The 26,754-nt window shown below is 42.9% G+C and overlaps 1 protein-coding gene, 1 long non-coding RNA gene and 1 pseudogene across 4 annotated transcripts; 2 read left to right on the top strand and 1 right to left on the bottom strand.

Moving 5' to 3' along the window:
- The first annotated feature begins 543 nt into the window (after positions 1–543).
- Positions 544–2,932, top strand: LOC124474096. Of its 2 annotated transcripts, XM_047029980.1 has the most exons (7): positions 544–987; positions 1,096–1,172; positions 1,392–1,572; positions 1,718–1,966; positions 2,067–2,238; positions 2,501–2,649; positions 2,754–2,932. In XM_047029980.1, exons 1-7 carry the CDS (start codon positions 822–824, stop codon positions 2,930–2,932), a joined length of 1,173 nt encoding a protein of 390 aa, XP_046885936.1. In that variant the 5' UTR covers positions 544–821. The 2 variants fall into 2 exon arrangements, with proteins under 2 accessions (XP_046885936.1, XP_046885937.1); XM_047029981.1 differs by lacking the exon at positions 544–987 and having other exon boundaries at positions 1,012–1,172.
- LOC124474098 lies at positions 2,651–18,078 on the bottom strand. Of its 2 annotated transcripts, XR_006956778.1 has the most exons (8): positions 18,037–18,078; positions 14,195–14,260; positions 6,196–7,247; positions 5,743–5,909; positions 5,502–5,605; positions 3,523–3,624; positions 3,270–3,424; positions 2,651–3,046 (listed from the first exon to the last, which is right to left on the bottom strand). It is a non-coding gene; the product is annotated as an uncharacterized LOC124474098 (long non-coding RNA). The 2 variants fall into 2 exon arrangements; XR_006956777.1 differs by having other exon boundaries at positions 3,523–5,605.
- A 1,908-nt stretch (positions 18,079–19,986) lies between these two features.
- Positions 19,987–22,138, top strand: LOC124473666 (annotated as a pseudogene).
- The last annotated feature ends 4,616 nt before the right edge of the window (positions 22,139–26,754 follow it).

Below are 26,754 nucleotides of genomic sequence, written 5' to 3'. Positions count from 1 at the left end.
AACCTCAAGGTCTGGGGGATTGTCTTCTGCTGCATGGCTTCAAGGACAATACACACTGATGTAGTTAGTGACCAGTCATCAGAGGGTTTCTTGCTGGCCTACCACAGATTCACTTCGATAAGAGGGCATCCCAGTAAACTGTGGTCTGATCCGGGCACTAACTTCGTGGGAGCCAAACCTGCTCTTGAGAAGCTTCACGCGTTCTTGGATCGGCTGAAGAGACCTGAGCTTGAAAAAGAAGCTGCCAAGCATGGGACAGAGTGGGTTTGGAACATCCATCCTGCGGACTAACCCTTCCTATTTAGGCACTGATCCTCAAGATTTAACATTTGATCCTGCACAATCAGTTACGATGGAGACAGAATCATCTCAGCTTGAGTAAGCAAAGTTACAACTCTCACAATGCAGCAGTGTTATTTACATACAATGTGACTGTTGTCAGATTGTGCAATTGATTTTTGACAGAGATGGACAATGTTGTTTTGTCTTTTAGTATCTCTTATAGTACATCAGCAGTGTCACCGTATGGTGATGCAAAGTACATTGTTTTTGAGCAATGCCTCCTCAGTCTGTTCGAGACCTGCCCTGTGTGCACAAGGCACTGTAAAGTCAAGCCACGCAGTAGCTGTTGACCAACTATGCCCTCACTGCCAGTTCTTCAGACAGTGGAAGAGTCAGCCAGTTATTGGGAGCACCCCTGTGGGCAACCTTTAGCTGTCTGCTGCCATCTACTTTTGTGGAGCTTCATTTGCGAAGATGAGAAAGGTACTGTGATCATTGTATTCATCATTTATCAAATGATTTTTTAGGTGTTTGGGGCAATGCAGCTGAGAACACATAGTTATGCTGCCTTCAGAAAACATGCTAAGGCATACCTGGAACCAGCTATAATCCACAGCTGGACTGAATGGCAAACACCTACGCTTCAAACGCTCAGTAAGGCAACCACTGTCATTCTCAGAGGCGATATGCGAGCAGACTCACCAGGTACACATTTTCCTTTCTGTTCAAATGTGTATGCATTATATCAACAATTTTAGGTGAGGTATTGCCTTACAGTGAATAATTCCACTCATGTTTATTGACTAAATTCAGGACATTCTGCAAAGTATGGGATCTACTCAATGATGAATATACAGACCAACCAAATCGTAGACATACAGCTGGTGCAGGTATTTGAAATCATTAGGACTAACGCAATTGATCACATGCATATGCACAAGTAGTATTGACAATAGTGTCATTACAAACCCCTATAAACCTTAGCTGTCTTTTGGCATACACATATGTGGTCAAAATGGTCAGAAACGTGTGTACATAATCCCCAGTTTTGGCACAGAATGGAAAAGGGTTAATGGATCGCTTTTCTAGCTCTCCCTTTTTCTACCCAGAGCAACGAGGTGGGGGGAAGCTCAAACATGGAGAAGGAGGGTCTCATAAGAGCTTTGGACCTCCTACATGGTAGTGGTGTGAAGTTGGACTGCATCATCACCGATCGTCACCCTCAGATCCAAAAGTTCCCGAGGGACCGTAAAATCACCCATTACTATGACGTATGGCATGTAGCAAAAGGTAAGGTGACACTTTATTTATATATTGTTCAATACATATAGACGTTTATTAGTAAACACATTTGTGAAGTGGCTATCAGCTTTTACATTAATTGAATTATCACTGAACAATTTTTATGTCTTTCTATTTAAATTTAATTAATTAGGCATGTCAAAGAAGCTGGAACTACTTGCAAAAGACAAGGACTGTGCTTTGGTGAAAAAGTGGCATAGGAGCATAGTCAACCACCTGTACTGGTGTGCCACAAGCTCCCTCTCCGGAACAGAGAAGGTAGCAAAATGGAAGTCTGTGTTGAACCACATTCAAGATGTCCACAGTCATTCTGACCCAGCTTTCCCCAAGTGTGAACATCAATCCAATGCCTCAAAGGACCCTAGCAAGTGGTTTCGACCAGGTGTGTATTACAGTGTATTATAAAGCTATGTTGTGAGCAAACATGTTCTGTATCTTCATCAATATACATGATTCTAAATTACAATTTACATTTCTCTTAGGTTCAACAGCTCTGAACAGGATTGAAATGGTGCTAACAAACAAGAGGTGCCTTACTGATGTTGAAAAGCTAAGCCATCATTTCCAGACATCAACTGTGGAGTCATTCCACAGTGTCATCCAGTGTTTTGCTCCCAAAAACGTTGTTTTCCCCTTCATTGGAATGCTATGCAGGTATGTACAATCAAATCTTTAGTAATGCAAATGTAAATGGGGGACCAGCTGTCTACAGAAACTGGTTTTGTTCAGTGAAGGTGTGACATGAGCAATGGTCTGGAGACATCAGGCCTAATTGCCGGCCATCAAAATGCAAATTATTTCAGTTTAGGCTACTCTAACTGAAAGGCACTGGCTAGAGTCCAGTTTACAGTTTTAGCAACAACTAAATACAAAATGATTCACAATTGTGGTACAACATTTCTGTTGTTCTGTTTAGGTTGTACCTTGCTGCCATGCACTTCAATGAGAATGCCGAGCGCCCACAACGGAAGACAGCCAAGGGGAAACTAATGTATCGACTTGTGTTCCCAAAGGCCAAAAGGGGAGGTTACACGGTCAAACAAATGAAGACAGAGCCAACAATGTGTAAGTTTAAAAAATATATTTTTTATTATAAACAACAAATCAAAATGTGCAACAGCAAAGGCGCTAAAATATAACTTGTATTCACATCTATTCACACACAACAGGCTATGTCTTCGACATGATGCAACTGGTGTTGGAAGAGATCATCCATGACCCCCTTCCTTATGTGGCTGCCGTCCAGCGTATTCCTGTGCCCCAGCCCCTGTGTGGTCAGCTCGACAGGCCTTCCATGAAGGATGCTGTTGCTCAACATTTGTCACGGTTCAGTCAAGGGGGGTTCTGAACCCAACGTACTGCCCGGAAGCATCAGGAAACTCCCTCCGTATGCGCAGCACCACACAAGAGGGGATGACAACACCAGCTCACAAAAGTCCTGTAGGACAAATGTCTGCATTGCCTGCAAACAGAACAGGGTGGAAGAGCACACTTTGTTTGACTATTTATTTAATCATTAGTATTTATTTTACATTTCAAGGTAATACACTGGATGATTGTGTTGACACAAAATAAAGTTTGTCATTCTGTCTTGATCAAACTGTTTTTTGTAATATGCTCAACTAATAATGAATGCTTATTGGTTATAAACACTTTATTTATATACTGTATCAGATTGGCCTCACTTTTCCATTCCTCTTATTCTCAAACGGCCATGGTCAACCCTGTAAATATTCATTGCATTTTGCAAGGAATACATTTTGAGGCACACCGGGTCGAGGCCAGGATGGTCAAACATACAGGTTATTGCTTCAGAAACCTGGTCCATTCTTCTCATGACCTATAAAAAAAAAAGATGGTGACCATGCAGTTATTTCACAATTTTGAATGAGCAGAAAGCAGCATGTAGCTTGTACATGTATCTCCAGTTTTAGTTACCTGAGGTATTTCCCGACAACACATATTTTTCTATCCAGTAGCATATGTGCACAGTTTCCACAATTACACCGGGTAAGGGCAGATGATTGTAAGATCACGTAACTACATGGAAAGAAAGTACTCTCATAATCAGGTGGCCTTATCAGCAGGAGAGTATGGTAACAATATTACTATATTGACGTATACTATCAGTGCTATGAACAGCCCAATGCAGACTGGCTGCGAACTTTTCAGCTAACAGGGTGTCTTGACAAAAAAAATACCAAGAGGGTACAAGTAATAAAACTGTGCAAATTAATAACATTTAGCTTACAATGCTAAAACAAACCTAATACAAAGTTGTGCTTAGGCTACGACATTGAAATGCGAGTATTAGCCTACACTAGGAGCTAAGCTATTACTGTACAGCTAACAGGTGATGTTGCAAATTCAAGACAATTCGAAATGACAGTTTACCAATCTGAAATAGTCATTCCAAATCTTCGGGCGAATAGTTGCTCCTCTACTTCAGATTCTTCCTCTGATTCAGGCTCAAACATATAAGTTTGAACACCTAATGCCTCCATGGTATTTTCGCCGTGGATGTTTTAGTGAGTGCATGTCGAGTCTTTGCTCGAAGCTTTGCTCGTTGTAAACCAACCAATCAGCGCACAGCTCATCTAAATATTAATGAGCATACCATAAAAGGAGAAAACCGAGCGTTTTTTCCCGGGAAAATTTCAGAGGATGTATAAGGGGGCATAGAACAGCACCAGGGGCATTTTCAGCTCAAACAATGTTAAATACCCTATTCGGAGACCTTAAGGAACAGTGTGAAATACCCCCAAAAAACAGTCATCTGCCCCTTTAAGACAAACTAGTGAATGGTCTCGCAATACCAATAGCACCCATCATACAAAAGGCACTGAGTTAATGAGCGTCAGGTGTGCAGAAAGGAAAATCTGGACAGGGTGCTTCAGTGTGCAGGAGACAACAGAGACGCTGTTGGTGAGTGGGCAGTGCGTGTGAGGATAAAGATTGTCTGTACAGGGTTTGTTTGTTTGTTTGAATATAAGTAAAAGTAAAGAAGCACGTCTGTTTCTGATCCGTGCACTTGAGTTTAACTGCTTTATATAGCGTGCAATGAGTATGTTGCTAATGGTCATTTGTTTGTATGTTTCTGGATTCTTTACTTTACGGGGAGCTAATTGGGAGCTTTGGATAAAAGCGTCTGCTAAATGCATAAATGTAATTGGGTATGTTCTCCCTCCTTTTTTCTTTATGACCCAAAGGTTTTCAACCTGCTTTCCTACTAAATAAAAGTGGAAAAAGAGTTGAGTTGGTACCGTGTCCTCTGTCGTCGCCCTAGGCCTTTGTCAAGTTAGAGGCTGTCCTGAAGTCACACCCAAGTAACTTGACAATCCTATACATGTCTTCTGCCATCTAGTGTATTTTTAAATGCATTGCAAGCAGTAGCAGGCATTTAAATACCCTTTCCAAAATGGCCGCCGTCACGAAGTGACTCGTTCGTTTTCGGCAGGGACATCGTTGCTAATTTTGAATAAGTTACGGTAAGAATAACATTTATAGTGTTTCAGATTTTTCAATATTAATATTTACTGTGTTGAAGCAACCTATAAATCCTTCATGTTTTTTAATCATAATTTTATAGTAAAATCGTGTTGAAAACATATGTATCAAATATGATACAGCAGGTATATAAAGTAATATTTTACCTCCATTTCCGGTCATAGCCATTCTACTGTATTTCATGACGCAATCTGGTTTATGTAATATCACAATGCCAGATACACTATTTTGTTCATTTTTAAACAAATTAAAAGTGAGAATGTCATGTTAAGGAACAGTGTGAAATACCCCAAAAACCCAGTCAATCGCCGCTTTAACGAACATGGGAAACCCGGCCAAGGACAGGCTGAATCTCAAGCCGGCCCCAATCCCCTCACCCTGTATACTCCTATCCAGGTAAATTAACATACTACGTATTCTTTCACCAACTTCTCCGGATCTTCGTTGAGGTAAACACACAGGCCTTTGATGACGCATTCTTCTTCTTCATACTTCTGACGTCAATGGTGTCAGTCTCAACATGCAGATCAGAGAAGAAAATTACATTTGGAACACCGTTTCAACAATTTAGCTAAATGGGAAATAGCTGTGGTGCTCAAAGTCAATTCTACAATGGACAGGTTCAGTCAATGTTTTGTCACTTTTTCATACCTGGGTTATGGGTGCCATGATGGTCTTGATTTTTCTCCCTTGAACTCCACCTTTCTTGGCATATGCCTTCATCAGGTTTTCAGAGTGGATATCCAGCTCGGAGAAGAACTTTGATGGTAAATTGATTGTTGTGATTCTCTTAAACTCTGAAGTCACCTACAAAAAAACTAAACAACGGTGACAAAACTCAGTTTGACTAGTGTGATGTCACTTTTAGGGACACATTTGATATAGCAGTTCAGTCTATTCAAAACCAAATGTATAATACAGTATCTATCTATAGTTTCCAGCATTTCTGAAAATTCCCCCCCACCACTTGTCAGAATGCCAACAAAGGCTGCTGTTGCTAGTCTTCAGTAAATCATGATCAGTTTGAGTAACTTCTCATATTCTTCCTGTATTTCATGACACATCCAGTGCGATGGGGATGTTCTTTCTCATTAATTCACTTACCTCACGCACATGGAAGAGAGCTGGCCACCTTGTTTTGAAATCAGCTACCGTGGGTGCCTCTCGAACTACCTCTTGCCTTCTATAGGCAAAGGTCTTGTCCATCATTGCCGCCCCCTTGTGCTCAAGTTTCTTTTATTTACTTCTGAAAGGAGGGTGTAGGGCCACTCTTATCTGTTCTAGTGTCTCTGCTGTTTCACCGGCTGGATAGGTAGGGCAGTAATTCACTTCAGCTTTTTTCGGCTTCTTCACACTGTATGCAGGACTGCATTTGTTCTCAGGTTTGTGTTTTAAGGAATTCACAGTAACTTCTGGGCATCCAAGCCGTCTGAGCTTTGTTCAGTAGTTAGCAAGTTTGTACTTCAGGCTTGTCTTCCATCCGCCATACCCAGTGACTGAACCTGGCTCTTTCACACATGGATGTCACACATGGATGTCACAAGAGCTTCTGCTAACTCATCAAACTCAATGTCAGTGAGGTACACTTTGTACTGGACGATCACTTCTGCTAAGCCATCAAGAATGGCAGATTTCAGTTTAGTATCAGGATTCAACAAAGCTCCAGTTTCTTTGAAAGCAGCGTTGGCTCTGTCCAGCTGTAGCTGAGTATCATAGGCAAACCGGGGCATGGGGAAGACAATCGGCCATGCAGTGGATCTCGAGGAGGTGGACTCAGGAGAAGACAGTATGTCTGTATCAAATGAGCGACCAGCAGATGAAAGGGAGGAAGAGTCGTCCAGAGGGCGGGATGTGGCAGCAGCTGAGTAGGGACGTGGCGGAGAGCCACCAAGTTGGGCAGGTGTAACAGAGTTATAGATTACCTTGATGGAGCTTTTGTCCTGGATGTCTGATGTTGAGTCCAAGTTTGTGAAAACATTCCCAAAATCAGCATCCATGAATTGAAGCCTTAAGTCCCCATTTATTCCACACCGTCTCTTTATTTGCTGCATGAGTTCGTTGACAGACTGGCATCCCATCTGGAAGGATCAATCTCTGGGAATTGTTTTCTCCCAGAATGATTCTGAGTTTCACTGGAGCAGCCATTTCACGACCGACTGAATGAGGAAAGAAAAGGTTAAGGTGATTTGATTTTAACAGAGCAATGAGAACAAAAGTATGGAATGCTATGTCCATTAATATGGCTGTGAATTAAATTGGTCTGAATCTGTTATAATTATGCCCAATTTGTTTGATAAGGAATCTAAAAAAGAGCTTGGATTTTTCTTTTGGGGAGGGGCATTATGAAATCTGTCCCCTGAAATAAAAAGTAAAAGTAGCCAAATCCTATAAATACTACTGAGTAATATGGCATTACATACAAAAAGACAAAATTACAGATAACATATATTAGCTTTGTTCATCAATGTTTGTGTCTTTTTACTGTCACCAGTCTTAGAGGTCCAATTCAGTAGTCTACCAAAGGGTAGTCATCGGCCAGTTCACCAACTTCAATCAGAACAGTTTCTCTGGCTGGACATACACTCAGCTCAAAAGCCCTGAAATGTTCCCTGTACCACCCAGAAAGCCTTCTCACTATGAAACACAGTCTCTCCTCAACAACACAAATCTGAAGAATCTCTCCAGAAGTCAGGCAGTTCACTTGTAGACCCATGGGCAACTATCATCCCGTTTCTGAAATGTACACCTTTGCTTGAGACACACTTGGAAAGGTGAACTTCAGTTGTACCAGGGAATTTGTGTTCCAATAGTCTGAGCTATTTCTTGTCTCAAAACATCTAGATAGACTGTTGAGGCGTTTGTAACCTCTAGGGAAGTTCTTTCAAACCTGGATGATCTCAAATGTTATGAAATCCTAAACTGATGCTTAGTAGCTAGCGAGAGGGGCACGTTTTTAAAGCAATTGGTGTGTCGCACAACCTGTGTTTGGCCTCAAAACGCATTGTCCAGAGTCCCACAAGAGGCCCAAAAATCCTTATCAGTTGAGGATAGTGCTCTACATAATGATGTTTTGGGAGCAGATTCACATCAGGGAAGAGTTCTTGGAACCTTTCTCTGTGCTCTGAAATTTTGCATTCAAGATAGGCAATGGACTCATCTGTGTGTGTTGGAGCACTACAATGTCTTTTAAGACCAACAGTATTTGCCATGCCATTTCACCCTCAGACACCAGGGGCCTCATGTATAAACGTTGGGTACGCACAAAAAGCTTGCGTACGCTGGTTTTCATGCACACTTTGTGATGTATAAAGATTTACTTGACATGAGAATGTGCGGACCGTACGCAAAGTCTTGTCCGGCTCTGTAACATGGTGAATTCTAACTGAAAAGTGCCGAAACTCACCAAACATTACAAAATAACGTTTCTACTACAGTTTCTGTCATACGTAGGGCCTATATAACGTTAGTTTTTCAAAAACATAATTAGGCTACATGTTAATACAAATTTGATCATTGATGTGGATGATTCACATCAAAATGACAAAACCCAAAGGGGAAATTTTATCAACTGTTTAATCCGCCACCACTTAATAACGTATGTTAAACTTGATGGTGTTAAACGAACGATCCATGATGCACGGATCCACCTCCCAAGGATAAAACGCAGTGCAGGTGGGCAAATCGCTAACTTGTAATGCTCAATTGATCCCGTGGATTATGTGTAAATAAGTGAACAAGGTGATGGAAATGAGGTGTGGACTATAAAAGGAGGTATAAAAGATGATGCTAGCCCACTTGATGTGAAATGGCTGCCTTGGCACTGCTAGAAGACATTGCAAATGGGAGAATCCGCAGAGAGCGTGTATTTAGGGACCAAACAGATTTGCTGGCCCACGATGATGACTGGCTTATGAGTCGATTCAGGTTGCCAAGGGCTATTCTGTTGGAACTCTGTGCTGAGCTTGGGCCGGCTTTAGAACGTGAGACAGCAAGGAACCACGCATTACCTGTCCCCTTGCAAGTGCTGACCACACTGGGCTTCCTCGCAACGGGGGCTTTCCAGCGAGAGCTGGCTGACCGGTCAGAAATTTCACAGCCAACCCTGAGCCGCGCCATGCCAGCTGTATGGAACGGTCTCATCCGTATGTCACCCAGGTATATAACATTTCCCTTCACTGTCGGTGAGCAGGCCAACATTAAACTGCAATTTGCAGCGATGAGCCGATTTCCAAATGTAATCGGAGCCATCGACTGCACTCACATTGCTATAAGGGCACCATCTGATCACGAATTTGCGTATGTGAACAGAAAACACTTCCACTCCATTAATGTGCAAGTGATGTGTGATGCACAAATGTGTTTGACAAATGTTGTGGCATGGTGGCCTGGCTCTACCCATGATTCATTTATCCTGCGAAATAGCAGTGTGGGGAACAGACTTCAAGCAGGGGCTGTGCAGGATGGCTGGCTCATTGGTAATAGCATAAATGTCATTTATGATCATTAAGCTACGGTAAAATGAGGCAATTATCTTATATTGGTTCATGTATACTACCCGTATAGGTGACCATGGTTTCGCTTTGCAAACCTGGCTCCTCACCCCACTCACAAACCCCCAGAATGAGCAAGAGCGGCGGTACAATGATGTACACACTCTGGCTCGGTCAGTGGTGGAGCGGACCATAGGGCGGCTGAAAGGCCGTTGGCGCTGCCTGGACAAGACCGGTGGCATGCTGCTTTACAGCCCACAGAAAGTGTGTCGCACAATGTGGCTAATACACGTGGTGTGCCTCCGCCACAGGCCGAGGCAGATATGGATGAACCCGACCATGGGCCCCCCAACATTAGGCCCAATGTAGCAGTGTTAATTTTGGCAGCTATTTTTGATTTAGTCTTAGTCTTTAGACGAAAATGCTTATTAGTTTTAGTCACATTTAGTCATTTTAATCCTTCTTAGTTTTAGTTTAGTTTTCGTCGACGAAAACTTATTACATTGTAGTCTAGTTTTAGTCACATTTAATAGCCATATTAAACACATTTTTTCCCCTTTCTAAGTAGGGATGTGCATCTCCATCACTGAGGACGATGCAATACACATCTCGCTGCACTGCCAACAATCCGATACATTAAAGATACATAAAAGCAACTACTAATGCGATACGATACGATTCACCCCTATTGCGATACAGTGCGATTTGACAAGATGTGATTCAATAAGATGTGATGCAAAAGAATATAATGCTATGCAATTTAATATAGTACATAATGATGTATTTCTTTGTCAGACAGCAAATCATCAATTAACTAAACAAATGAAAGTTTTACTTCACATATTAAACAAAGTCTCTGACAAAAGATAAAATAACATCAGGCCTGGACCTTGCCTTAAACCAGTCCTTCTTTCCTGTTGTATGTGTTCTCTGAATGTAAAAAAGGGTCAACTATTACTGGCAGTCAAGCTGCTGTAAACATTCATTTCACACCACACACTGAATTGAACTCATGTCCTACTTTAAGGTTTTTCTCAATGACTCAGCTATCTCTCGTATTACTTTGTAGTACACAACAGGGATTTGTTTCTTGGAGAATATAGAATTCCTATTCTTGCTAGGGGTACCTGTGGAGCTAGCCACTGACTGTAGCCATAGCTGAATCCGAGGGGGAGGCAGACGTCTCCACACAAATACCATGTAGCCTCTTCAGGTGACTACCTAAATTGCATGGGTTGGTAACATTCGCCCGAACACGCCTCTAACTCGCGCAAAACTTGGCCGAGAGAATCGGCCACTGACAGCAGTAGAGATGAGAGCGCGCTTAAGAAACGAGAGGAGAGAGGAGGAATCTATCTAACTATAAAATTATTGGAGAAAAAAGTATTGTGACTTCGTCAACCACCAACATTTTCGTCTCGTCTCGTTAACGAAAGTTATAATATATTTAGTCATAGTTTTTATTTTCAAAGATCCATTTTCGTCACGTCTTAGTCTCGTTTCATAGTTTTCGTCGACGAAATTAACACTGCAATGCAGCAGCCTTACAGCTTCGGCTAGAGGTCATACGAAGCATGTAAAAAGGTAAGACAAGAAGCATTTACTTTTTTAGTTATTTTATTGCGTCACACATGTTAGTCAGACCATCACTGACTCGTTTTAATTCTGTCACGATTTCCCTCATGTTGTTCACAATTTCATTTTGTGACTGCAGCACAGCATCCGTGAGAACACGACCAGTCTTGCATCCCTCAGAAGCATAGGCCCGTGGCGCAGCTAATCCAGTGTGCGCTCCATCCCCTGCGGTGGAGGGGCTGGCCACAAATGGATCCCCCTACCCCCCCCCCCATCCTCCTCCTGGGTCTCGCTCGTTCCAAGCTCAGTTTCAACATTGTCTGGAATAAACGAAATTAGCCTACATCAGTTGGTTCAGACTACTTCTTGTGCGTAATTTGGACAGAAATCGTTTTTGAAACTGGCCTTTAAATGTGTGAGTCATGGTGTATTTCATACTTACCAGGATGAATGTTTGAGTCCCCCTCACTTGCTGGCAGAACTCCAGCTATGAGTGTCTCGCCGATGATTACAGCCACCCGTTTCTCCTGTGGTGTGAGCGACGATGCGCCTCCACTCTTCTCTTAATTTCCAGTTTGATATCGGACCATTTAAAAAAAATGTCTGCTATGGTCCGGTTCTCCGAACACACAGCATTTACGGCCCTAGTGACAGTTTGCCACTCTACCGACTTTTTTTTGTTACTGATACCTGATGACAGGCCGCCAAAAAGAACACATTTTCTCGCCTCCACCTCTGTTATAAGAACCTCGATCTCCGTCCGTCCGTCCGTCCATCATCTGCCGCTTGTCCCGGGATCGGGTCGCAGAGGCAGCGACTTAAGCAGGGAGGCCCAGACTTCCCGGCCACTTCCACCAGCTCTTCCTGGGGGACCCCGAGGCGTTCCCAGGCCAACCGAGAGACATAGTCCCTCCAGCGTGTCCTGGGTCTTCCCCGGGGCCTCTTCCCAGTGGGACGTGCCTGGAACACCTCACCAGGGAGGCGTCCAGGAGGCATCCTGATCAGATGCCCGAGCCACCTCAGCTGGCTCCTCTCGACGCGGAGGAGCAGCAGTTCTACTCTGAGCCCCTCCCGGATGACCGAACTTCTCACCCTCTCTCTAAGGGAGAGCCCGGACACCCTGCGGAGAAAGCTCATTTCGGCCGCTTGTATTCGCGATGTACCTCGATCTCACAGTCGGTGAAATTCTTCTTTTTTACTTGTTTAGGCATTTTAATTCAGATGGAGAAATGACTTTGGGGGCGTATTTATAGGCCATCTGCATATTAATTTATGGGAGGAGGCAAGGCGGGATCAGTGGCTCGTTCACGTGCGGTCAATCTTGCGTTGATTGTGATTTATAAAGGAAAGGTGCGCAGGACCTGGCTTAGGACCGGTTTAATGCATGTGAATATTTCTGTGCGTAGTGTAGCAACCCAGGGGACTTGAAGGCCCGATACACCATAAAATAGGACTCAGACACGGGGGTTAACATAAATGGGTTTTTACTAAGGGTTTCAGGGTAAGGGTAGTGGGACAAACTTCAAATTAGGGGTCTTCCCATCCGGGCTCCTTTACGGAGTGTGGTTCAGGGGGGTCAAAGCAGAGGGAAAGGTTAATGGCAACGCTCATCCAGGGTTGTCTCTCTCGTTCTCTCTCCCCCTGCGGCCTTGGGCTGGCTCCCCTTTAAGCCCTCGCCTGATTGCCTGATGGGCTCCAGGTGTGACCAGTGCCATGTGCCCAGTGGCTGCAGCACCTTGACCGGCAGGTAGACTCCCTCAATCAAAGTCGATGGACCCGCCTTCGGGGCCGGATTGGCTGGTCTGACTCCCCTGGTTTGCTACAGCAGGTACTTTTCGAGTTTTGGCCGTACGCCATCTTCTGGTATGAAAGCTGCGCAATCCTTTATACATGAGGCCCCAGATGCCCAATTATAAATGGAAGTAGTGTTAACAGAGCCCAATTTTCATGGGCATTCCCACCTATTGTTTTCCTAGTTGAAAATGTGTGTGGGATCACATATGGCCTATTTGTCTTGTCTGCCCACTTGTAAGGGAAATTCAGGATGGATTTGTTGAGGGTTTCAAAATTGAAATATTTCTTGGACATCAGCAACGCCAAACACCGTGCAAGCTCCACCGGCACTATTCCCTCAAAAAGGTCATGCATAATATCTGGAGGATAACCCGTGTGATAACTGAAGTGGGCAAGAGTTTCAGTGATAACACAATGCCTTTTCACCCCAAAACGGCTTGTACCATTATCCGGAGCTGATTTCACGTGAGTCTCCAAAAACTGATCAATTTTCGTGCCTGGCACATGTGCAAAATGCTGTAACTTGAGCAACGCTGCAGCAAAATTATTCTCAATTACTTCCGGCAAGTTCTGAGTTACATCCACATCACTATTTGAACATTAATTTTCTGCTTCAACTGCAGAGTGATGTTGATTACCTGTATCTTCCTCAGGATTATTAAAGGATTCTTGTGAACTCGAGTGATTTTAACTATGTCTGGACTGAAATCTTTCAATGTATGTGGATTGTGTTTTTTGTTCTTGTGAGAGTGAAATGTTCTGTATATATTTGTCTGAAAACTGCAACCCCCAAACATACAAGTAACAGTTTCATTACTCTTCAAATTAGTGTTAACGTGTGAAAAATAATCCTTCTCTGTTGGAAGATTGCTACATGTGCACAAATAGCAACTAAATGTTGATAATTCCTGCAGCTCCTGGGTGGTTTGTTTAGGATGGACTCTACTTAAATGAATGTGCAAAGCATTCCATGTTTTAAAAGTACATGGGCAGTTTGTGTGTGGGCATGGGTAACGTTGCATATGCCGGTGCTGAAGTCGAAAATGTTTCAGTAGCTCATATCTGCCAGACAGAGATACACTACACACCTTACACCTCCACATCCCCCACCCAAACAAAATAAAAACCAACTGGGCAAATAAAGGTTTAGCTGAACCCTAGCATCGTAAGCACTTCCAGTCAGTCAGAAAGACAGACACAGTCACTGTTTTAGCCCAACCACATTCAGGTCTGACAGTACTTACAAATAGCCTTTCAAATTGCACTTGATGGCCGATGACCCATTATTTTGGATTGCAGAAAGGCACGTCCTGAAAGAGATCAGATAAATGAACACATTAATATATTGCATTTATCCAAAGTAAAGGTGTATTGGTACATGTATTCAAACTGAAATATTTTGCTATGCGTCTCTTCGATGCAGCGTTGTTTTGAGCACTGCAAAAGCACGTGTGTGCAGAACAATGGCGCATGCGAGATCGCCATGAGTTATGGAGAACACAGTTAAACTAAGAGCCATGAAAGCATGACACAGCAGACAAGTTGAGCATGGAAACAGAACTCAACTTAAAAATACTTTCTTAACCAGTGTCTGAAATGTACAACTACAAAACGTACATACATTTTCTCATCAGCACAAGCAACGAAATGTAACAGACTGCCCTTTGAAATCCTGTGAGACCTAACGTTTGCCCACGTTTTAACAGACAGTTTTTGCTAAAAAATGCCAGAGCTCGAGTTGACTTCGCCATGATAATACCTTGTGTGTAGCATTGATGGCTAAGGGCTGTACAGTAGTTCATCCACCCTGCCTTACATTGGGGGGAACACTATCGATACCCTTTGTTCACCAGTTACTATAGTTCATGAGTAGTTTAATATCTGAAGATCATGTTAGATGCCTTCTGTATTTTACAATAAGACATAAAATTATCTCATAAACGGGCTTTGCATGACTACCCTCTACTTTCTGAACAAAATGTACAAACTTTTTTCTACCTTTTCCACCCTTCTTAACCCACCTCCCCCACCCCCCCCTCCACCCTGACAGCAGACGACTTCTCCTCCTTCTTTGAGGAAAAAGTCTCCATCTCCCACGACCTTTCAATCACCCTGGGATTTGCGACGGTGACCCCTTTATACTCTGCCAGGAACCTTGGGGTTACCATGGATGACGAGCTCTCCCTCACGGCCCACATTGCTGCGGTCTCCCGGTCGTATAGATTCACCCTCTACAACATCCGGAAGATCAGGAGATACTTGTCTGAGCACTCCACCCAGCTGCTTGTCCAAGCACTTGTCCTCTCCAAGTTGGACTACTGCAACTCGGTGCTCGCCGGTCTCCCAACATGCGCAACCCGCCCTCTTCAGAGGATTCAGAATGCAGCGGCACGCCTGGTCTACAATCTACCCAGACGCTCCCACATTACTCCGGTCCTCATTTCCCTCCACTGGCTACCCATCACGGCCCGCATCAGATTCAAGACCCTAGTACTGACCTTCCGAGCAGTGAACGGGACTGCTCCCGACTACATCCAAGTGTCTCCTGCAGCCGTACACCCCCACACGCCACCTACGGTCTTCTTCATACAACCGCCTGGTGGTCCCACAGCTCAAGACCGCCCGGTCCCAACACAAGCTCTTCTCCTGCCTGGCCCCCCAGTGGTGGAATCAACTCCCCACCTCCATCAGAGACACAGACTGTGGCTGTGTCTACTACCGCACACTTTATGAAGTACACTGCAGTACAGTGCCCTGCAAAACAGTGCACTTACATATTCAGTGCACTCTGTCGCTGATAAGTGCTGTCTCAATAGGAACACTGCTACGTTAAACACTTGGTGGAAGTGACGGACGCAAATCTGCTCGCCACACCCGCAAAACCTGCCAATATGAACGCGCTTCTCCACTTAAGTGGAAAAAGCTGCCGAAAGGGCTCCTCCTTTTCCTCTACGTAGCCAAGATGGCGCCCATTTAGGGCGTGTAGTGTCCATCGTTGTACACAGTTTTTTTGGACCGTTTGCAGTGCGCCATCCTGGTACTTTCAGTGCACTGAATTCTTCTGGTTTTGTGAGTAAAGCGCCCTAAGCACTGAAAGTCAGTGCTCGAAGTGCACAAGTGCGCGGTAGTAGACACAGCCTGTCTCTCCACCTTCAAAAGAAGGTTCAAGACGCACTTGTTCCAGGAGTACAACGGCACTTAGGAATGCTTGGCTGAACCCAATGCTAGTTTCCTCAAGGATCACAATGACTTTTGCTTAGAGATTTGTTGCTTTTGTTGGTTAGTGGTAACTGATTTAAACTGTTGTATTCGCTGTGAAATATTCTATTTTAGTTAATCTTATTTTTATTTTTACTGTTGCTTGCTTTTTTCACAGGTACACTTGCACTTAGAAATTCATGTTATTTAATAGTAACTTGCTTAACTACATGCTCTTATGGTTCTTCCCTTTGGCACTTATTTTTTGGTTGTACACGATGTGTGCTTCTTGTTTTGGCTATCCGCATTGCGGGCTATCTTGTTGTTATTATCAGTGACCTATGCACTTTGTAAAGCGCTCTCTTGAAAGTCGCTTTGGATAAAAGCATCTGCTAAATGAATAAATGTAAATTTAGTAAATGGGCCCACTGTACATGAAGTAAATCTGCTACAGTCAACCACAGCAACACTAATGCAGCCACTACCACCACAACCTTTCTATATGATACACTCTTGTAGTTGGCCAATTTGTGTTTAATTTTTATTAAATGGATAATGAATTATATGAATTGAAATGTAACTTGTCAATTAGTTTAAGTGGTAACACTTTGCAATAAGGGTGCATTAATGAGCATTCATTAATACTTTAACTAATGCATGAATCATCATCAGTCAATACATAACTCAGAAAGTACTTAATTCTGCTCTTCTCCCTGTACACCAACAGCTGCACCTCCAGTCATCCGTCCGTGAAACTCCTGAAGTTTGCAGACGACACCACCCTCATTGGGCTCATCTCTGGTGGAGACGAGTCTGATTATAGGTGGGAAGTAGACAACCTGGTGACCTGGTGCAGCCAGAACAACCTAGAGCTCAATGCTCTCAAGACAGTGGAGATGGTTGTGGACTTCAGGAAGAACACAGCCCCACTCACCCCCATCACCCTGTGTGACTCCCCAGTCAACACTGTGGAGTCCTTCCGCTTCCTGGGCACTATCCTCTCCCAGGACCTCAAGTGGGAACTGAACATTAGTTCCCTCACCAAGAAAGCACAACAGAGGATGTACTTCCTGCGGCAGCTGAAGAAATTCAACCTGCCAAAGACAATGATGGTGCACTTCTACACAGCCATCATTGAGTCCATCCTCACCTCCTCCATCACCACCTGGTACGCTGCTGCCACTGCCAAGGACAAGAGCAGGCTGCAGCGTATCATACGCACTGCAGAGAAGGTGATTGGCTGCAATCTGCCTTCCCTCGAGGACCTGCACACCTCGAGGACCCTGAGACGGGCGAAGAAGATTGTGGCTGACTCCTCCCACCCGGGACATTCCCTGTTCCAGTCACTCCCCTCTGGCAGAAGGCTGCGGTCCATCAGGACCAAAACCTCACGCCATACAAACAGTTTCTTCCCTTCCGCTGTTGGCCTCCTCAACAAGGCCAAAGCTCACACTGACAATGTCTTTAAAAACTATTTACATTTTGCACTACACTCAATTCCTGTAACATTTGTATTTTATATTGTAAAATATTAAACTTGTTTACGTCATGCCTACAGTCTAGGTGTTACTAGTAACAGTTACTAGCAATGCTAACGTATCCTGTATCTAGAACCTGCCTTTCTCCAGTTCTTTCAAATAGATTATCTAGACAGGCGTTAGCAATAAGCCAGACTGCAGTTCGTTTTCTGGCTATTTTTCGGAAGCTTCCCTTCTAATGCCGACTACAGCTAGTCTAGCTAGAGTCATTTGATGTGTGTAGAAACGTATTTAGCACTCTACCTGGTATGCTATATACAGGAAACGTTAGCATTGCTAATAACTGTTAGCACAACATCATACTGTCCTTATAGCTTGCGGTTGCAATGAGCATACGGTTGGAACAGCACCTCTTTCCAGGTTCAGCTTCCTAGCATATCCTGCTTGAAATTGTCCAAGGTTGTCAAAACTGTCTTGGGTAAAATGTTCAGAGCAAATGAATGATTGAGTGTTGAACTTCGCCGGGATCTTCTCATAGACAACAGCAGCCATGCCTGTTGAATGTTTGGCTCCTTGGGAAGACTGTGAGTGTTAGCCTTCCCTGTACAGCCTGGAACACAGCATTTACAACCGTGGTCCATTTTCAATATTCTTGTTATAATTCAAAACGTTTTTCTTTGTAATTCCTTATAAGTAGCCTACACAGAGCAGCGCACAGCTAAACTAGTATCGGAGATAGACGCTACCTCGGGCTGGTCTGGATGTAAATTCTGGGGCGTGACAAAGATACAGACCAGAGCCAATAAGAGGGCTTTGTTGAAAAGCTAGCGTTTTACAGCCACATTTTTTCTTTTTGAGATTTGAATAGGAAAGAGGTGTCAATGGACTTTGATATTCACGGTATGTTCAGTTTACCCTCCGAACTGTCGTTTTTCAACAATGACAAGGTAAAATCGGTTTTGCAGTCAATTGCCCCTTTAACTTATTATTCACTAAAACAAATACTGTTTTTTCAGAGAGACAACATTGAAATAAATTCTTATGAGTTGGAATCCTGCATTACATTCAAAATTACTATTTTGACCAAAGGATGATTACCCTGCCGTTTGCAAAACTTTTTAAGTATCGATCAGATCTTCCATAGAACATGCCTGGCTGCAAAACACCCTGGAGTCTGGACTGATTCATGACGGTGAACTTCTATCTTCGATTGTTAACTTTCCATTATCCCCTAAACTCAGCATAATGCATCAACTTGAAAAGGGTGAAAGCTAACAGAGAAGAATTTAGCAATTGAAGGGTAAAGGCAAACTATGTAGAGCTGACTGCCAACCTCAACTCATACAAACTTAACAATACTTTTTTACTCATTATAGTTAGAGCTAGACTAGCTGGTTGGTCAGCCAGGTTAGCGGACAGGCTCTAACCTATTTAGAGACGCTTAGGGGATTATCGAAATTGATTATAACAATATTAATAAATCTAACTTTGAGTTTAGCTTTTTAAACTACATTTTAAGACAAGTTACTGTAGGCCTCTCTACTAGCGATGTGTCGTTCGTGAATGATTTGTTAATTTTGAAAGAATCATTAGTATGACTCGGGAGCATGGGCGTAGATTTAGGGGGGGACCTTGTCCCCACCGACATTTGAAAATGACAACATTTTCCAATATTTTAGCGAGTTGTGCTGCTATTTGGATTGATTCCGACGGCCAGGACGCGACAGTACAAGAAACGCCATAATTTGATTGGCTGAAAACCCGAAGGGGGAGGGTTATCTGACACGCCACATGCACGGGAAGAAGCACATGCTACTTTGCTTGCTTGCACTGGCAGTGACAGACAAGCTAGCCGGTGTGTCGGCGACAACGGTACAGCTAACTTACCAGGGGCCTGTTCCATAAAGTGAGTTTACCGAATAAGCCAGACTTATGTCATTTAGCCAGGCTCATTTTTTTTTCATTCGGTTCCATAAAGCTAGCTCAACGAAGTTCGAACTTGGTTACTATGGCAACTTAGGCTGCGAAACTAGTCAGGTCCGGGGCAGACTAACTGTCAGGCTTAGCGTGACTTGGTGCTTAACCAGACCTTCCTGTTACGCTGACCCAATGGGAAAACGATTATTCACTACGATTTTCTAACATAACGCTAAACGTAACTTTATATCAGTCCAAAAATGTACTTTTGTATAAAATATACTTTAAAACATTTACATTTTATAAAGTTTACCACAATGATAGGCCATAAAAACACAGATAGCAGCCTATTTTCCACCAAATAGGTTTGACTAATTAGCCTAAATAAAAGGTAGGCCTATATAAATAGACTTTGGAACTCAACGTGCTGTTCATTGGCAATCATGACGTGTCCTTTCATTGAAGAGGTGGTAAACGAGGGAGTTGTGATCATGCGAAGGGCTCTTCAAAGAGAGCGTACATTGAAGGGTTTAAATTTACTGTGTTTAATCCAATATGTAATGATGGTAATCAATGACACAAATCTGTGTTCTAGAAAGAGTGGTCTGGAGTCGCAGAGGTCCGATAATATCAGCTTTAATGCAGCATTTGGAAATCAACAGTACATAGCTCCGGGGTTGTCTACGTTTCCCTACCCGCAACAGAGTTTGGGCTGGTTCACGAAGTCCAACTGGCTATCTGTCCCTGCTCCAGCATATATTATACAGTGCAATTGAAACAGAAATATCAAAAAAGGGTTGAGCTTGTTCTCTCGTGTATCAGGGAGTTTGTTCTTCCCCACGCATCCCACCTGCTCGGGTGCTGTCTCAGCCTGGATTCAAGGTTGCTTCTGAAATGGAGAGATAACAACACAAAATACAGTTTCCCACACCCTGTGTGAGACACAATGTTTTAAGCCTGAGCACAGTTCTAAGTTCATAAGACATTTAATAAGCACAATACATAACTTTAATACATGCATCCTTTATAAAGTCTTACAAGCATTGTTCCCGTTGCTATATAGTGCACAGTGCCCGTGATGCATTTGGTGATTAAGTTGCCACAAATATTAATAACTGGAATTATAGATAGTGCCATGCCCGGGATACAGCTAATGATTATAGTTCTAGAATTGTACTGTAATGTATTATAAATTATTTAACATTCAGGGACCGGTCAGACCCGTTGGCGTATCCTGACAATCACCTCTATGAGCGGCACAGGTTCTCCAGGGAACGGATCCAATATATTTGTAGGTTGCTACACCCATATATTTCCAATTCCACCTGCCGCAATAAAGCTCTCACAGTCCCACAGACTGTGTGCATAGCACTTTGTTTTTTTGCCAGTGGCACATTTCTTTACACCGTTGGAAAATATTGGCTAAGCGACTGTTTGCCGCTCTGTAAGAGCAATTTACATAGCTTTAAAGAAACTGCTGAACATCTTCATCACCTTCCCTGGTCACAGAGGTCTTCGTACCATGAAGGAGGCCTTTTATGGAATCGAAGGTAGGTTGAGGTCCAGCAACTGCATGACATATGTTGGTGTGTATAGAGGTGACAATTGTTGGCTGACCTATTTACTGAGCCTTTGTAGCTTTCTCAAATGTTATTGGGGCTGTGGACTGCACCCATGTCCGTATAAAGAGTCCGTCCGGTCCGTATGAGGCAGACTTCGTGAATAGGAAGTCATTACACAGTATCAATGTGCAGGTAAGGTAGCCTATTGAGAATGCTTGCGTTGTAGAATGGATAGCTACTCACATTTCTTTTTATGGCTGTATCATTCCAGTCGAATGACCAACATTTTTTCAGATGATTTGTGATGCTGAATGTGTCATCGCAAACGTGGAGGCAAAGTGGCCTGGTTCGGTGCATGACTCAAGAATCTTTCGAGCCTCATCAATTTCGGGACAATTGTCACAAGGTAGGCTCAATGTATAGGCCTATTGTAAATGTAATTTCAATGTAGGCTACAGCTTTTTTTTTTTATATACCGCCTTCAATTTTGGTCTGCATAAATTTGTCAGATTATTTATTTGGACTCTACCCAGGCGAAGTTTCAGGGGTTTTGCTGGGAGACAAGGGATATGCCTGCCAGCCCTATCTCTTGACTCCCTATCAGGAGCCGCAGACAGATGCACAGCGCAAGTATAACCTTGCCCACGCAGGCACAAGGGCGCGTATCGAGATGGCGTTTGGGCTCATCAAAATGAGGTTCCACTGCCTACAACACCACCGAGTGACTCCACAAAGGGCGTGCGACATCATAGTTGCATGTGTTGTGCTCCACAACATCGCCTGACTGAGGAGAGAGAGACCACCAAGGGTGGTTGTAGAGGAAGATTGGAACATCGAACCAATTTTCGAAGACAACGAAACGGGCAGGGCAATAAGGGATGTATATGCGGATAATTATTTTGGTTAGCATATGGTTGCAGTACATGTTCTGTTGATTTTGGAACGTCCCCTCTTTCCTTTAGTGTAGCCTACAGTTTGCCCACCCGTTGGTGGTAATTTAAGTTCTTAAATGTCCAATTCCCAGAGCCCATGACTGAAATGTTAGAAAGAAGTCACAATTTGTAGAATATATTTTTTATTTCAACTTGAAAATGCGTCTTGGGGGAAACAGTGTGAAAAACCAGAACAAATTTAGTTTGAGGTGTCCTCTGTGACATTGCTTGTTAAAAGGTCTACAAATAAAATGTGATTTTATATATGCAAGGGTGCGCTTGTCTTGATTATGGCAGTTATACTTACATCTTTCTCCAGTTGTTGGATTTCCAGTTCCATCTTCCGCATCTTCATTTTCTTGTACCTCATGTCTACGTCAAGTGCATCCATTTTTTGGGGGGAGGTATCTCTTGTAGACACTTTTCAAATGTTCATCCTTTTTGAAGAGTTAGCCAATTCATTTTTTGAATGCCCTTGTGTTTTATTTATTAGTATTATAGGCTACTCACTTTGTCACCAGTGCCAAGGCATGGGGCAGTATCCTACAACAAATGTTTTGGAAAAAATAAATAAGCATTGGGCATTTGGGCACAACTATGGCTTTGGATCATACAATCATTGCTTACCTCAGCCCTCCTTCAATACACTGACAGTGTCTCCTCATCCTCCTCTCTGAAAGACGGGCCTTCACCCTGAAACCATACACTTTTATGTCCAATGATCACCACTTAACATTAACAGTGAACCAGTGCTTTGAACTTCATACTCACAGGGTCCTCCTGCATGCTGGCTGGTGGTTCCAACCACACAGAGTTATCCATCACTATGAAACAAGTAACATGTCAGAATGAAGACTTGGTCAAGAATATGCTAATACAGACACATCAACCAACCTTTTATGTAGTTATACCTTTGACTACATGGCCGTGACTCAGGCTGTCCCACCCTCTATGCCTTCCATTACTGGCCTCCCCTTGTTCTGCTCCAAGGCCAGTTCCTCTGCTGGAGTGAAGTTCGCTGGTGCTGGCCCTCCCCCAGTGCCAGCGATGTCATTCATCTTTTTGGCAGCTGCAATTGAACATCATGAGATTGGACAGATCTTGCATAAAGCTGATTATCCTAAAATGCTTGGTATATAGACATACTTACCATTATGAACAATATTCTTGTATTTGGTTCTTACTTGCTGCCACGTCCTTTTCTCCCCACTCAAGTTGTTGCTGTTTGGAGGTGCGCCCCCAATAAAAAAAAAAGTTTAATTTGTTAGGCCTAGGTCTATAATAAAATTGTTACTAAATTAGGTTGGATTGCAGAATCTTTACATTTACACATTGTTTCTACTTAGACCACGCGCATTCAATTGATCCATCATTTCTTGCCAGCCTTTCTCTCTCGTTTTATTATTTGCCACTGTATTACCTTTTTTCGTTATTAAATGTTTGAACTGGTCGTAAAGTTCAGGGAGTAAACCCTGCTCGGTCGCGTTGAATATGGTCGCAAACTCTTTTTTTTGCCATTGTTAATCGTCGTGATTCACGTTCTACCTCTCGGGCTGCTTTAGAATAGGGTGCACGCGCAATTAGCCTGACTACTTACATCTGACTTGAGTTAGTAGGACTGCGTGAGCTGAAATTGGCATGTACATGTACACGTTTACCCCTCTTTGTGCTTTGTAGATCAGATATGCCTCCACCCAAGAAGAAGAAAGGGGACATACAAAGTTTTTTTAAAAAGCAGAGTGTAAGTCAGGCTAAATAATTAGCCACACTAGCAGTGGTAGTGACCAGGCTTTCAAATGCAGATTCTACTGTGGAAAAAGTATTAACTGGTGATATTATATGTTACCCAGGATATTGTTACAGCTAAACCTAGCTTCTGTAGCTAATCTTTCAACCAAGGTTAGGAGTCTAGCCTAGGACGAATTCACAGTTGATGGACTGTCACTGCATTGCTAGACAGGTGCTGGAAAAACCAGTTGGCAATGTGAATAAGTTAACACTTGGTTATTCAAATATAATGAATCATTGTTTGATTATTAATGTCCAAATAACACTGTATACAATATGGTATGAGGGTTAAACTTGCTAGCCATAGGAAAGGCTACAAAATGAATGAACCATTTTGTATGCAGGAAAGAGGAAACAGCATCAGGGCTTCAGGTGAGGTTCTAATTAGTAAAATTGACAATTTATTTGGAGTGATCAGCATTGATGTTTGTTTGAGGATGCTCAACCAATCATATTTATTCAAGCATGGATTATATATTATTTATAGGAAACAGTTATACTAGCTCTTTAGGAATAGTACAGAATGGCATCTTGATTTGCGCTACCGGGGGGGGGGGGGGGGGTAGATGGGTGGATGTCCCCACCAAGTCTGACACCAAACCTACGCCCTTGCACGGGAGTAACGAGTAGTCTTAGGGAGTGATTTGTTCATTTTCTAGTGGCCAAGAAAAACTCGGCAAAGGTAAAATAACAAAACCTATAATTATCACTTGTGAACGAATGTCATTCACGTCTTACTAAACCTAGTCACGCTAAAGTGAATGAAGTAAGCAAATACTTTCTGCTTCCTCTTCTGAGCCTATGAAAGTCACGTGAAAAATGATCTGAAGAATCGAACCCGAAGATCCAGTCAAAATGAATAAATTGTTTCTGTTTCCTCTAGCTAGGCAGTGTCGTAAATCATTTTGTAAGTTGTGAAATAATTTCACTAATAAATTAGTGAAATAATTCCAAGTGTCGAAGTGGAGAAAAATTCTCATTTGAAAATTATTATAAGTGTTGGGGTGGTTTTGATCCTAAGTCCAAAACAGACACACTGGCACTCAGAGTTTTGATGCAAAGGTTTATTCGGACACAGGGTGACAGAAGTATATATAGGAAGCGCCGTAGGAAAAGGGGGAATCGCTCTGGTATTCACGTGAGGATCAGGAGGGCAGTTAATACCTCCTTTTTGCAACCCTCATCTAAATTCCCATGGAATATCACACCATCTTTGTCTCGTTGTTCTCTGGATCCTAGTTATTCCTGTCATGTGCTCGTTACAGCTGACATGACTTGTTCACCTGTGTTCATTGCCCCCCCACGACCGCGTCTGCTAGGCAGGGGAATAAACCTGTCAAACATTAAGCTTCTCGAGTATGTTGGTCAGATTCAGGCTCAGGTACCGCACTCCCGTCTTAAAATGGCTTTAGTAAACGCCAGATCAGCGTCGAATAAGAATTTTATTTTGAATGACTTTTTCACCAGTCATGACCTGGATTTTCTATTCCTAACGGAGACGTGGGCTAAGGTCGGGGAGTCTACAATGCTCGGTGATCTCTGCCCACCTGACTGTTGTTTCATTAGTTCCCCGAGCAGCACTGGGAAAGGTGGAGGTGTAGCTATGGTCTTCAAGAGTCTAGTATAAGCTTCAACGGATTTCTGTTGGCTCATACTCATCATTTGAACTGCAGTGTGTGCTGATTGAGTCTGCTTCCACAACGACTTTGTGTGCGCTGGTCTACAGACCTCCTAAGAGTGACAAAGCTTTTATTGTAGAATTCTCGGAATTCTCATCTCTGGTGGTCACGCTGTATGACTGCTTGTTGCTATTAGGGGATTTTAATATTCATGTGTGTTGTCCTGGTAAACGTTTGGTCTCTGAGATTAATAATGTATTGAGTTCTTGTGGTTTCACTCAGCATATTGCAGGTCCTACACATGTTCTTGGTCACACACTCGACCTGATTATGTCTTATGGTTTCCCCATTGAAAGTATTGAAATTAAGGATGCTAGTTTCTCAGATCATTTGCCTATTGTATTTAATATTTTTACGCATGGCCCTTTATCTACTGTTAGGTCCACTGGTCAGTATTCTCGTTTTATAAATTATACTACTGTAGCCAAATTTTCTGACAGTTATCAGGAAAATGCGGCTGAATCATTGATCTTATCTACTGCTCCATACTGTTCTAACCTGGAGGAGTTCCTCTCATTATTCTACTCATCCTGCTTAACCATTTTGGACTCTATTGCTCCTCTGAAGTTGAAACGAGCAAAAACAACGAAACCTTACCCTTGGCTAGATGATAATTCCCGAATTTTGAGGCGGGCCTGTCGTATAGCTGAGAGGAGATGGAAGAAGGACCAACTTACTGTCTCTTATGAGATTTTTAATGACTGTTTGAGGAGCTTTCAGAGTGCATCTAAAATGGCTAGAATAAGATACCTCTCAGATTTAATTAATACACACACTAATAGACCTAAGATTTTATTTGCTACCTTTAATTCTGTAATTAATCCAAGCTGTCATTATAAAGTAGCTCCTTCTGGTGAAATCTGTGACAAATTTCTGTGTTTTTTCCTGGACAAAATCAAAACCATTCATCTCTTGATAAATCCCCTGTGGCTAATGTTCAGCCTTTGGTTGCTGTTTCTAATGTTCTTTCCAGTTTCCAACTTGTCTCCCTTCCTGCTCTTAGTAACATGGTTAGTGGTATGAGGCCGTCCTTCTGTCCTCATGACATTGTCGCAGCGATTATTTTGAAATCTTCATTTACATCACTTGGACTTAGTATCCAGTCAATTATAAATGTGTCTCTGGATCATGGTGTTGTCCATGCTTGTTTTAAACATGCTGCTGTTCAACCTCTACTTAAGAAACCCAACTTGGATCAAGCCAGTCTAAACAATTACCGACCTGTGTCTAGACTGCCTTTTCTGTCTAAA

Source organism: Hypomesus transpacificus, chromosome 11, assembly GCF_021917145.1.
Source record: "Hypomesus transpacificus isolate Combined female chromosome 11, fHypTra1, whole genome shotgun sequence".
Classification (NCBI taxonomy): domain Eukaryota; kingdom Metazoa; phylum Chordata; class Actinopteri; order Osmeriformes; family Osmeridae; genus Hypomesus; species Hypomesus transpacificus.
The sequence above is the reverse complement of the archived record's forward strand: the minus strand, read 5'-3'. Positions and strand labels throughout refer to the sequence as shown.

Bases quoted from the DNA above. Each gene is read 5' to 3' on its own strand.
- LOC124474096 (XM_047029980.1), top strand. From the start codon at position 822: ATGCAGCTGAGAACACATAGTTATGCTGCCTTCAGAAAACATGCTAAG. The intron at 988-1,095 runs GTACACATTTTC...GACTAAATTCAG, and splicing joins TATGCGAGCAGACTCACCAG to GACATTCTGCAAAGTATGGG. The intron at 2,650-2,753 runs GTAAGTTTAAAA...CACACACAACAG, and splicing joins GAAGACAGAGCCAACAATGT to GCTATGTCTTCGACATGATG.